The 14,258-nt window shown below is 46.5% G+C and overlaps 1 protein-coding gene across 1 annotated transcript in view; it reads left to right on the forward strand.

Annotated features, from left to right (window-relative positions):
• LOC126235263 (uncharacterized) overlaps positions 1-14,258 on the forward strand; it is a 606,153-nt gene that overhangs the window by 568,515 nt on the left and 23,380 nt on the right. Inside the window, exon 6 of the mRNA XM_049943993.1 lies at positions 8,925-9,209. Coding sequence (XP_049799950.1) covers positions 8,925-9,209 — 285 coding nt within the window. The remainder of the gene's footprint in view (positions 1-8,924; positions 9,210-14,258) is intronic.

Below are 14,258 nucleotides of genomic sequence, written 5' to 3' on the forward strand. Positions count from 1 at the left end.
CTATCTGTTGACAGCTATCGGCCAATTAGTTTGACCAATGTTGTTTGTAAGTTACTTGAACGGATGGTAGCCCGTCGGCTCACTTGGGTCCTCGAATCTCCTGATCTATTGTCGCCTTACCAGTGTGGCTTTCGAGAGGGACGGTCTTCAATCGATCATTTACTTCGCTTGGAATCCGCAGTTCGGCAGGCTTTTTCCCAGCGCCGCCATTTGGTTGCAGTGTTTTTTGACCTTCGCAAGGCCTATGACACGGCCTGGCGCCATCACATCTTACTTACCCTTCATCAGTGGGGTCTTCGGGGCCCACTCCCGATTTTTATCCGCCAGTTACTGATCCATCGGTCATTCAGAGTTCGAGTTGGTTCTGCTTTTAGTTCTCCACGGACCCAGGAGACGGGCATCCCACAGGGTCCTGTCTTGAGTGTCCTTCTTTTCCTCATTGCTATCAATGGACTTGTGGCCTCTGTCGGTCCCTTGGTCGCCCCTGCCCTGTATGTGGATGATTTCTGCATTTGGGTTAGTTCCTCCTCGATGGCATCTGCACAGCGGCAGCTCCAGGTAGCTATACGGCGTGCCTCTGCATGGACCCTCTCACACGGGTTTCAATTCTCTCCTTTAAAATCGCGAGTGGTCCACTTCTGTCGCCGTACTACGATCCACCTTGATCCAGAGCTCTATCTCGCTGCACAACGATTGCCTGTGGTCCCACAGTTTCGTTTCCTGGGTCTTCTTTTCGACAACAAGCTCACTTGGCTGCCCCATATCAGACTCCTGAAGGTAGGATGTTTCCGTAAACTCAATGTCCTTCGCTTCCTTGCCCACTCGTCTTGGGGTGCGGACCGTTCCCTCCTCCTCCGTCTTTATCGTGCTCTCGTTCTGTCTCGCTTGGACTATGGTTGTCAAGTTTATGGTTCAGCTGCTCCTTCCACACTGCACGTGCTGGATCCAGTCCACCACCGTGGTATCCGTTTAGCCACCGGTGCCTTCCCTACTAGCCCTGTTGATAGTCTCCTGGTTGAAGCTGGGATCACCCCCCCCCCCCCTTTCTGTTCGGCGGTCCCAGCTTCTGGTGTCTCATGCACTCACTATCCGTTCCCCTCCCACTCATCCTACCTATTCTATCCTGTTCCCAGACCATGGACGTCGCCCACCCGACTCCCGCCCTCGGGCGGGTTTACCGGTTGGGCTGCGCCTTGCGTCTCTTTGCCGTGATTTTCAGCTTCCTTCTTTGTCCTGTCTTCCTTGCTCCCTCCCCTCCACCCCTCCTTGGTTAGTTCCTCGGCCTCGACTTCGGATGGATCTCTGCCGTGGTCCGAAAGATTCCATCCCCCCGTTCCTTTTTCCGCCAAATTTTGTGGGAGTTTCGGGATGCTGTTGTTTTTTACACTGATGGCTCTAAATCTGCTGATCGTGTTGGGTATGCCTTCACGTCCTCTGTTGGAACGGAAAGTCATCTGCTGCCACCTACATGTGGGGTGTTTACTGCGGAATTGATGGCAATTTCCCAGGCCCTTACCTTTATTAAACAGTCCCAACACAACCGCGTTTTGTTATGCACGGACTCGATGAGTGGCCTTCTTGCTATTGACCGGTGTTTTTCGCGCCATCCCTTGGTCTCTGCCATCCATGACCATCTCGCTGCTATTCACCGTGCTGCTTGTTCTATTGACTTCCTTTGGGTCCCTGGCCATGTGGGTATCCCGGGTAATGAGCTCGCTGATCGTTTGGCTGGGGGAGCAGTTACTTACCCCCCGTTTTCTGTAGCCCCTCCTGCAGCGGATTTACGGCTTCACATCAAATCCCACTTCGCACAGTCATGGGCCAATTCTTGGGAGCCTACTCCCCTGTGTAATAAACTTCATGCAATTAAGATGACACCAGGCCCGTGGCGTTCTTCCTTTCGCATCTCCCGAAAGGACTCGACCACACTGTGTCGTCTCCGCATTGGCCATACACGGTTGACCCATGGTTTTCTTTTGCGTAATGAGCCACCCCCACTATGTGGTTGTGGAGCCTTCCAGTCAGTAGCCCACATTTTGGTTGAATGCCCCCTTCTTTTGGCTCTGCGTGCTAAGTACAGGCTCCCCCACACTTTACCTTTGATGTTGGCTGACGATTCCCGGATGGTCTCTCTGGTTCTCGGTTTCCTCCGGGAAAGTGGTTTTTATTCTCAGTTTTAAGGTTTTTAATCTCTCTCTGGTTTTGGGGCAGGGCGGTGAGTGTTTGGGTGTCTCCCACTGTAAGCAGTGTTCGGAGATTCCTGATTCACCTCCCTGTCCGAATTCCTCTTTTCTTCCCCTTTTACTCTGTTTTTACCCTTTTTTTAAGGCTTGGTTAGTCTTTCTATTCCCATATGTACTTTCTACATTATAGCAGTTGTACCTTTTAAGTCACAGGTGGTCTTGCCTATGCTGCTTCAGCATAGTGTTGGGTTCGTTCTCTTGCCGAATTCCCTCATTTTGTTTCTTACCAATGACAACATGACTGCCTTTTTACGTTTTTTCCCTTTTTCCGTTTTATTGTTCTGACTTTCCTGAGTTGTCCCATTAGCGGAATGGCGCATATTTGAAACAAGGGACTGATGACCTTGCTGTTTGGTCCCTTAAACCTCAACCAACCAACCAACCAACCAACTTCATCTGCTGTAAAACGGGAGCACCCACTTTCCTTTCAGACTCCATGCACACACATTCTCATATGGACCTCTTCTTCTGCACTGCCCAGCTTGCCCATTGTCTCCAGTGGTCCATTCCCTCCGACAAGTACTCCAGAGACCATTTCCAGTTTGCAGTCCGTTTGCTGATTCCTACCCCACCGACATTCACACCCACATGGCAGCTTTCTAAGGCCAATGGGAGCGAGCTTCGACGAACATCACTTCCGCAGTTGTGAAGACCAGGTAAAATATCTTACAAACGTTATCCTTACCACCAGTGTGCGATTTGCAGAGGGGTATGGGGGGGATTCCCCCCCCCCCCCCTTGCATCAGACCATCCCCTCCTCTGGTTTTAGTGTATGCATCCCAACCTGGGATGTTTATTTCCCACGCACTGGAGTAAAACTTTACATATAATTTAAATTTGTGGAACCGAACACTGAAAATTTTTAATAAGTCTTACTATTAATACTATTAATATGTTTCAGTTCTCTATCATCGGAGTAAGTATAACTTTTCACAAATGTGCCTCTACTTTTTGAATTCTCCTCGTATATCTGTACCCATATGTAGATGATTTTGCAAATAAGCTTTACCTATAATGTACTTTTAAAGATATAACAAGGGATGGCTTTTCTGATAGTGCATACGCGTCACTACTGAGTTTCGGCATTAACATCTATTTATAAATAGCTGTTTAACCATGCGTAACGCCACGCTCCAAGCTAGTAACATATATAATTCTACTAACCCCCTAAGACATCCCCCCCCCCCCCCCCCGCACTGGTAAAAGCACAAATCGCACCCTGCTTACCACCACAGAGCGTTTCATTCCTCATACTTCCACTTCACGGCACTGTGTCGCGGCCCTTGGTGGACTGAGGCGTGCCGCGACGCAATTCGCGCGCGGAGACGTGCTCTCCGCCTTTTTAACTGTCATCCTACGACGGTAAACTGCATTTCTTATAAGCAGTTGCGTGCACAATGTAGTCTCTTCCTTCGGGACAGCAGAAAAGCTTGCTGGGTCTCCTTTACTAGTTCTTTCAACAGTTCCACTCTCTCTCTCTCTCTCTCTCTCTCTCTCTCTCTCTCTCTTCCGTCTTGTGGGCCAGCCTCCAACAGCTCTATAGGACCGAGGTCCATTCCCCAATTTCTGATCTGACAGTCGCAAATGATGTCATAGTGGATCCTATTGCTATCTGCAACACCTTGGGCCGGTGTTTTGCGGAGATTTAGAGTTCCTTCCACTATCACCCTGCCTTCCTCCATCGGAAACTAGTGGAGACTCAGGCGATACCCTTCTCTTCTCAGAATTGTGAGATCTAAAATGCCGCCTTTACTGTGAGGGAGCTAGATCATGCTCTCACTTCAATCCTCATCCTCCGCCCCAGGGCCGGACGATATTCACATTCAGAGGTTGCAGAACCTTTCTATCGTTTTCAAGCACTTTCTCCTTCATATGTACAATCGCATCTGGGCAGAGGGTACATTTCTCAGGCGATAGCGTGAAGCTCCTGTCGTACCCATACCTAAGCCCGGCAATGACAAACAACTTCCTTCTAGTTATCGCTCCGTTTCTGTCACCAGCTGTGTTTAGAAGATGATGGAACATACGATTCATGCCCAGCTGGTGTTGCGGCTCGAGTCTAGCAATTTACTAGCCACTGCGCAGTGTGGATTTCGAGGGCGCCGTTCAGCATTTCACCATCTCGTAAATTTGTGTACCCATATCATTAATGGTCTTCTGCGGAAATCCCAGACTGTGACCGTGTTGTTCGATTTGGAGAAAGCCTAGGACACCTGCTGGAAGACTGGTATCCTCTGTATTGTCTACATGTGGGGCTTTCGTGGGCATCTGCCCCGTTTCCACGAGGAATTTCTAAAAGACTGACTTTCCAAGGTCCCTGTGGGTTCTGCTTTGTCGGACACCTTTATCCAGGAAAATGGTGTGCCTCAGGGTTCCGTCCTAAGCGTCGTTCTCTTTGCTATCGCCATTAACCCTATAATGGCCTGTCTCCTGCCGGGCATCTCCGGCTCCCTTTTTGTTGAAGATTTTGCCATCTGTTGCAGTTCTCCACGGGCCTGTCTCATTGAGTGGGGTCTTCAGCGTTGTCTCTATCTTCTTTACTCATGGAGCATCGACAACGGCTTTCTGTTTTCCACTGACAAAACCGTTTGTATAAATCACGCATTATAAATAAATGTTATCAAGCCCAATGTCAGAATTGCTTCTCTGGTACCTTTACGTTTCGTAACTCCTAAGTGATGGACTACAAAGGCACATGAATAAACTGAGGACACACACAAACCACCGGTGCCTCTAGGCAAAAATTGCACAACTGCAGTGATATTGACGTGCCACACGTTTTAACAGCGTGTCGTATTTGTAAGGCAGAGAAATATGATAAATATCAAACAAATCTGACAGAAGGGGGTGGCCGTTTCTTAAGTACTCGAAACACCAAAAAGTAAATTAAATGGGGCATCAGACACGGCAAAAAATGGAAGAAAAACGGTCAAATGTTTGTGAAGTGATGTCTAAAAGTAAGAAATAAAATAGAGGAACTATTAACGCGTCTTTGAATGATGCTCGAAATCATGTAGAGCAGACGACGTCTAATTGAGAATTTAAAGTTAAAGCTCTTGTCGGATATTTCTGTAGCTTACTTTTAGGCAAATCGCTTGTCAAGCATCTGACTGTTCTTTCTAAATTTTTTATTCTATAGTTTTGTTCAGAAAGCACGACTTGCCTCCCTATCGTCTTCTGTTCTCGAAATGTCGTGAACTTAGTGGATGATTCGAAGTGAGCCAGTTTGACATTTAAATATCGTAACAATGCAATTTTTTACGCATGAAACAGGTAGTCGTTGAACAGATGAACGTTTCGACACTTTGTTTTGCAGCTGTTCTTGAAATATTTCAGTTTTCCCTCAAATCACTAAGTTTTTGTGAATTACCTTGAGTACTTTCAAACAGTTAAACATTTTTTGAAAAAAAAAAAAAAAGAAACTCTGATACTGGTAAATGGTACCTAAGAATTCAGCTCTCCTAAAGCTACGGTTCGGCAGTTTTAGTGCACTACATAAATGACGTAGTATTGGTAGCATTGTTTGTATGTATATATATACTGAACTGCGGACCTAGAAACGACGGAGAGGCTTCGTCCCCGCCGTAGCCCTCAGTGGTTCACAATCCCACAACAGGCGACAGCAGTCTACTCAGCCCACCGCCACCCCACAGTGAACCCAGGGTTATTGTGCGGTTCGGCCCCAAGTAGACCCCGCGGGAACGTCTCATTCCAGACGAGTGTAACCCCAATGTTTGCGTGGTAGAGTAATTATGGTGTACACGCACGTGAAGACAGTGTTTGCGCAGCAATCGCCGACATAGTGTAACTGAGGCGGAATAAGGGGAACCAGCACGCATTCGCCGAGGCAGATGGAAAACCGCCTTAAAAACCATCCACAGGCTGGCTGGCACACGGGACCTCGACACTAATCCGCCGGGCGGATTCGTGCCGGGGACTGGCACGCCTTCCCGCTCGGGAGGCAGCGCGTTGGACCGTGCGGCTAGCCTGGCGGGCTTCGGTAGCATTCGTAGGGAAAGAAACATACGTGAATGAGTAGGAGAGAAACTGGGGCCAATGACTTCTCTTTGTTGTTTGTCTGGGTGGTTGTTTTGCATCTAATTAGAGCCGCACATCATTCAGTGATAATCCATTATGTGTTTTATATACACTCTTGGAAATGGAAAAAAGAACACATTGACACCGGTGTGTCAGACCCACCATACTTGCTCCGGCCACTGCGAGAGGGCTGTACAAGCAATGATCACACGCACGGCACAGCGGACACACCAGGAACCGCGGTGTTGGCCGTCGAATGGCGCTAGCTGCGCAGCATTTGTGCACCGCCGCCGTCAGTGTCAGCCAGTTTGCCGTGGCATACGGAGCCCCATCGCAGTCTTTAACACTGGTAGCATGCCGCGACAGCGTGGACGTGAACCGTATGTGCAGTTGACGGACTTTGAGCGAGGGCGTATAGTGGGCATGCGGGAGGCCGGGTGGACGTACCGCCGAATTGCTCAACACGTGGGGCGTGAGGTCTCCACAGTACATCGATGTTGTCGCCAGTGGTCGGCGGAAGGTGCACGTGCCCGTCGACCTGGGACCGGACCGCAGCGACGCACGGATGCACGCCAAGACCGTAGGATCCTACGCAGTGCCGTAGGGGACCGCACCGCCACTTCCCAGCAAATTAGGGACACTGTTGCTCCTGGGGTATCGGCGAGGACCATTCGCAACCGTCTCCATGAAGCTGGGCTACGGTCCCGCACACCGTTAGGCCGTCTTCCGCTCACGCCCCAACATCGTGCAGCCCGCCTCCAGTGGTGTCGCGACAGGCGTGAATGGAGGGACGAATGGAGACGTGTCGTCTTCAGCGATGAGAGTCGCTTCTGCCTTGGTGCCAATGATGGTCGTATGCATGTTTGGCGCCGTGCAGGTGAGCGCCACAATCAGGACTGCATACGACCGAGGCACACAGGGCCAACACCCGGCATCATGGTGTGGGGAGCGATCTCCTACACTGGCCGTACACCACTGGTGATCGTCGAGGGGACACTGAATAGTGCACGGTACATCCAAACCGTCATCGAACCCATCGTTCTACCATTCCTAGACCGGCAAGGGAACTTGCTGTTCCAACAGGACAATGCACGTCCGCATGTATCCCGTGCCACCCAACGTGCTCTAGAAGGTGTAAGTCAACTACCCTGGCCAGCAAGATCTCCGGATCTGTCCCCCATTGAGCATGTTTGGGACTGGATGAAGCGTCGTCTCACGCGGTCTGCACGTCCAGCACGAACGCTGGTCCAACTGAGGCGCCAGGTGGAAATGGCATGGCAAGCCGTTCCACAGGACTACATCCAGCATCTCTACGATCGTCTCCATGGGAGAATAGCAGCCTGCATTGCTGCGAAAGGTGGATATACACTGTACTAGTGCCGACATTGTGCATGCTCTGTTGCCTGTGTCTATGTGCCTGTGGTTCTGTCAGTGTGATCATGTGATGTATCTGACCCCAGGAATGTGTCAATAAAGTTTCCCCTTCCTGGGACAATGAATTCACGGTGTTCTTCTTTCAATTTCCAGGAGTGTACTTACAGAATATAAACTGCATTTTTTAAGTAATAAAAGTTATTTGATCTAGTAACTTCTGTGCTTTTATGTAACCGAAGCAGTTACTTTTGATGCAAGTACAGTTTACAGGCAAACATATAAAAAATTATGCACAATTATTGTCTTTCTCCAACGTGGTCAAAGGCAGAAAGTTTCATGTTATCATTTAATGTGAAAGTTATTTATGAATAACAGAAACATGTTTTATATAAGTTCGACAAAGTATTGAAGTGATGTATGATATATTTTTGTTTTCTGATTGTTTTTTATTTTACCTTTTTCATGTTACAACAACACGCCTCTGTTTCACGTTACAAATCAATAATTTTCGAATAAATCCTGAATGTAAACATTACAATTTCAAGTTGCTATAAATACCGTTTACTTTTAAGGAACAGAAAGGAAAATAACTATGTAGAACAAAAGTGTTCCTTAGTTTATATGGCCCTACATATATATCCTCACTCAGTTTCTAGACGGTTCCCCGTTTTCAATTTTTAAGGGGTTGGGTTGTTTCGGAGAAGAGTAGACAGAGAGGTCATCGGATTAGGGAAGGACGGGGAAGGAAGTCGGCCGTGCCCTTTCAAAGGAACCATCCCGGCATTTGCCTAGAGCGATTTAGGGAAATCATGGAAAACCGAAATCAGGACGGCCGGACGCGGGATTGAACCGTCGTCCTCCCGAATGCGAGTCCAGTGTGCTAGCCACTGCGCCACGACGCTCGGTAATTTTGAAGGAAATCTACATTAGAAAGACACTGATCGCATACGCAAAGAAAGCGGTCGTTTTGAGGTCTCGCCCGGCAGTTATGCAACACACCTTACGTACGAGTAACGTGGGTACGACGTTAACTGACGAAAGCTACTATGCAAACTACCGTAGTCTTTACTTACTTCTGACAGTGTACAGTAGCCTAAGGCAGGTTTACAACTCTACTCGTACCCCATTTGTCCATTTCCCTCTCATCGTTTGGCTAGGAAGTTTCGGACAAAATTCTAAGGGTCTCGTTTTCGCTCCGCCAAACACTGTACGTAATACATAAAGTGTAAGCCTTCGTCATCGATGCTGACTACCGCCAACACGGCGCAGGTGGTGTTCGTGCTGGGTGTGCTGTGCGGCGTGTCGCTGACGATCGCGGGCAGCGTGCTGCGGCAGGGCCCGGGCCAGGGCGGGGTGTCGCACCGTGGCCGCGACCTGGTCGTGCTGGTCTACATCGGCTGCCTGCTGGCGCTCGTCTGCGCGGTGCTGCTCGCCGTGCAGTGCTGCGTGCGCCGCAACGTCAAGCGCCGCAAGCGCGCTCTTCGCGAGCGCCGAGCCCGCAACCAGCCGCACGCCGCAGTCGCCGCCGCCAGCGCCGCCCCGCCGCCTTTCACCGTAAGTTGCACCGACTTAGGCGCGAATCCGAGAAGAGAGGAGAGCAGGGAGGCGTCATGAGGGCCAAAACGTCCCGCTCCCAGCCCCTCCCTCTCTCCCCCCCCCCCCCAAATTGTAGTAGAAGCATTTACATTTTTGCATTAACCTGTAACCCACAGCTTCTTCACACGCGTATGCATATGTCACATGAACCGGGTGGTTAAAATTGAAGTGCATCGACCCACATAGGTCCAGAGTGGGCAATAATTATCGTACGGCAGCTAAACTTAGTAGATATTCCAATGCGTTGTGTGGAACCGATTTACGCTGAAAAAAAAAAGCTAGTTCCAGTTTCGGCCACCTGGTGCAAATCTGGCACTGTACAGCATCTCATCGACATCTCGGGTTCTCACATTGAGCGAATTCTGCAAGTGGCAGTTTAATAAAATTAACATTATGCATTTCTCATTTCTTTGACTTTTCTGCTCACATTCCCTTCCTAATTTCATTACATACAGAAAACCTTTTTATTTGTCTTTCTTGCTTCCACAGCGCCAGATTTGCACCTGGTGGCCAAAAATGGAATTAACTTTTTTCCAGTATAAATCGGTTCTGCATTAACGCATTAAAATAGCTACACAATTTCGTTGCCGTACAATAACTGCAGCCTACAATGAGCTACTGTGAGTAGCTCTGTACTTAATTTACAACCACCCAGTATTTCATGTCCTCTCTCTCTCTCTCTCTCTCTCTCTCTCTCTCTCTCTCTCTCTCACACACACACACACACACACACACATATATATATATATATATATATATATATATATATATATATATATATATATATATATATATATTCTTTTCTGTTTTACAGCTTGCAGCCCCAGAAAGGATGTTCAATTTATCTTTGGTATTCAGATCTGCGACATCTTTGGTCTGGCACATGTATCAGCCCATTCTCGTGATGAGAAAAATTGCACTTAACACTTTAAAGGTACTGAACTCAACGAATACAGGAAAGAAATACCAGCAGGTCATTTTAGAACATCTTTACATGAAACCACGTTCTCATCCCAATCCCCTACTACCCATAGGGATGGGGCATATTACACCAACAGTACTTCCACCTGCCTCCTCACACCCTCTTCCTTTCCCATGTGCCCATTACCCATCTCCATCTTTCACCTGCCTCGTAAACCACCTCCTTCCCATCTCCTCTTCTCCTCTCTATACCCATCCCCTCCTCTCCTCTCTATACCCATCCCCTCCTCCTTCCCCTCCCTCTGATAATCCCCTCCTTCCCTCTCCTATCCACCTCTTCCTCTCCTACCGTGAGGAAACACATCCATGGCCATCGATTTGCTTCAGACGATAAGATGCATAATGCATACCAGGGTACAACTGGGGAAATTGGTCTATACTATGGAGCCACGATTGTGGCCAGGTGTGCAGCTCTACATTCGAAGCAAATCGGCAGCCATAAATGTCTTTCTTCGATACGGAAATCACTTAGCGGGGGGAGGGGGGGGGGGAGGAGAGATGTGTGAGGATATGTAAAGGCTTCCCAGCCAAATTTCTGTAAGATAGTCAAACCAACCTGGCAACATAAGCCCCACCCACAGCTTTGGATGAAGTAGCGCCTGGGTGCACTCAAGATTCCACAGCCAAAGATAAACATTTCTCCACGAAAACATTTACTGTCACGTTTCACAGTGAGAAAATGTATTAAGTTACACCAATTACATTTGAAGTAACAAACAGTTCACTTTCTTTTTTTCCCCCATTTGTCTCAGTTTCATTTGACTGACCCTCGTACACAGAAGAGCAAAAGAAACTGGTATAAGCATGCATATTCAAATGCAGATATATGTAAACAGGCAGAATATGACGCTGCAGTCAGCAACGCCTATATAAGGCATAAAGTGTCTGGTGCAGTTTTAGTTTGGTTACTGCTGCTACAATGGCAGGTTATCAAGATCTAATTGATTTTGAATGTGATCTTACTGTTGGCACAAGAGCGATGGGACACAGCGTCTCCGAGGTAGCGGTGAAGTGAAGTTTTTCCCATACAACCATTTCGTGAGTGTACCATGAATATCAGGAATCCAGTAAAACATCAAATCTCGGACATAGCTGGCTGGAAAAACATCCTGCAAGAAGGGGGCCAATGATGACTGAAGAGAATCATTCAGCGTGGCGGAAGTGCAACCCTTCCTCAAATTACTGCAGATTTCAGTGCACAGCCATCAGCTAGTGTCAGTGTGTGAAGCACTCATCTTCATGAATAGTATATATCGGATATAAACAAAGCTATAGAAAAATAAATATATTGATATGTGCTTTTGGAGTCAAAGGCCCACTCCTGTAATCTTGATGACTGCACAACACGAAGCTTTACACCTCACCTGGGTTCATCAACACCAACACCGGACTGGTAATGACTGGAAACATTTTGTGTGCTCAGACGAGTATCATTTCAAATTGTATTTAACGAATGGAAGTGTACAAGTATGGAGACATTTACATAAATCCATGGAACCTGTATGTCAGCAGTGCACTGCTCAACCTGGTGGAGGCTCTGTAATGGTGTGGGGCATGTGCTGTTGGAGTGATATGGGACCCCTGATATGTTTAGATACGATTCTGACAGTTGAGACGTATTTAAGCATCCTGCCTTATCACCTGCATCCATTCATGTCCATTATGCATTCCGACAGACTTTGACAACTCCAACAGGACAATGCGACACCCCACACACACCCAGAATTGGTACAGAGTGGCTCCAGGAACATTCTTCTGAGTTTAAACACTTCCGCTAGCCACCAGATCCTCCCAGACATCAACATTATTGATCATATCTAGGATGCCTTGCAACGTGCTTTCGTCCGCCCCCATGTACTCTTACAGATTTATGGATAGCCCTGCAGGATTCATGGTGTCAGTTCCCTCCAGCACTACTTCAGAGTTTAGTTGAGACCATTGCACACTGTATTGCAGCACTTCTGCATGTTTGTGGGCGCCCTACACGATATTAGACAGGTGTACCAGTTTCTTTGTCTCTTCAGTATAAATTCTAGGGTATGATTCTTGACGTCTCGGTTTGCGGAGTTTCATTGAAGATATTAATTTGCAATTGAAACACCCTCATATATTGCTATTTCCAACATTATCAACAGTTAACCTCATGTTTTAAACTTTCAGATCTTTGCTAAACGGACTCACATTTAAGCGAACAGTGAATCAATGAATTCACAGTTGGTAAGATTTCATTGATTTTCAGTAGAATGTTTCATGAATAGTTACAGAATTACACGAAAATTATTCATGTTTCACATTGAGTTCAGAGTAATCAGTACTAAAAATGAAGCAGCACTCCGTGACTTTGACAAGACTAGACTCAACTATTCTCCACCAAAACAGTCCAAAGACTCACTGCAGAAAGACTAGGCAAAGAAATAACAATTATTTGGTGCAGAGCACCAGCAATGTTTTTACAGCATTAGTGGTTCAATCTTTGCAAAACTAACAAATAAGCAAATGAAATCTTTTGTGTGTTTTTTGCTGCATGCTTGAGTTAACAATTAACAAGAAAACATTACACAGAATACTAAATAATAACAGAAATGAAATAATTATTTTGAACATAATTTTGAAAAGAAATTTTCAAGACCAAATAATGCGAGGTGTTGAGATGCCTGCCAATAACATGACAAAGGAAATAAATAGAATTTATAGGATAATAAATGTTCTTTAAAGTGAAAGATATAAATGAATTTCAAAAATATTACAGAAACTGTGAAAAGAATGAAATGTGAAATGAATGTTCCTGGACAATGTATCAATTCCAAAGGCTTCTTTTGAGCAACGCATTTGCAGTTTCTTAAAAATATAGTTGAAAAAGAGTGGAATCACAAATTTCAGTAATCAGAATATGTATTGTAATCGTCTATTGGACAGAGGTCCCTGTTGTAAGGAATTGTTAGAAGACCCAAAGAAAGCCAAGAAAAAGAATACCATGCTATGTAGAAGCCACAAGGAAGATGTAAGAATCACATGGAAAGTTAATTCCAGTCTGTGAGATGACAAATACACTGTAGGTGGAGTCCTACTGATAACCTTGTTGTTCTTCACTTTGATATTCTATAACTCAGCAGTAAATCCCCCTGTACTCTCTCCTCCCCTTCCCTTTCTCCCCAGACTCTCTCCTCCCCTTCCCATCCCCCTCCCCCCAACTCTCTCCTCCCCATCCCCATCCCCTTCCCCTTCCCCCCTCGACTCTCTCCTCCCCTTCCCCTTCCCCCCTCGACTCTCTCCTCCTTCCCCCCTCGACTCTGTCCTCCCCTTCCCCTTCCCCTTCCCCCCTCGACTCTCTCCTCCCCTCCCCCTTCCCCTTCCCCCTCCCCCCTCGACTCTCTCCGCCGCTTCCCCACCACCACCACCACCACCACCACCACCACCATCAGAAAGTTGGAAATGCAGCCCAGTATTCCTTATGCTTGTTCAGGTGAACCATACGTTACCATCTTGTCTAAGCACTATAAAAAGTATGCACACAATACTGCCCTGTGACAACATGATGTATAATTCATTGACACATTTTGTACTGTTTCATGCTGTTGAGAAGGCATATAACTTGAATTTCTGTATATCATGACAAATCTGTTTCAGAAATCCTTATCATATCTGAAAATGGCTATTAATTGCCGAAACTTGGAATGTGAATACAGAATAGAATGTTTGTCACATGACATGAGATATAAATTACTTGATTGGTGACTCATTAACGAATACAGTTTTAAACCTACGTATGTATATGTAAAAAAAAAATCATATACATAGGTTAAAAGAAAGCACTCACCTCTTTCTTAAAATTTTCCACGCCATAGTAACATTTTCTTTTTAAGTATTTTTCAATATGTGATTTTGTAGTTTACAGATATAGGTGTACATGAAAAGAAGATATACATTGCCCATATTACTAAATTGCTATTCTGTTGCCTGGAATCTGGTACCAATTGTAGTGTAGGGGCAATAAAAATTTCATTTTCAATATTTTGCCTAATTATT

The sequence above is a fragment of the Schistocerca nitens genome, chromosome 2 (genome assembly GCF_023898315.1).
Source record: "Schistocerca nitens isolate TAMUIC-IGC-003100 chromosome 2, iqSchNite1.1, whole genome shotgun sequence".
Lineage (NCBI taxonomy): Eukaryota > Metazoa > Arthropoda > Insecta > Orthoptera > Acrididae > Schistocerca > Schistocerca nitens.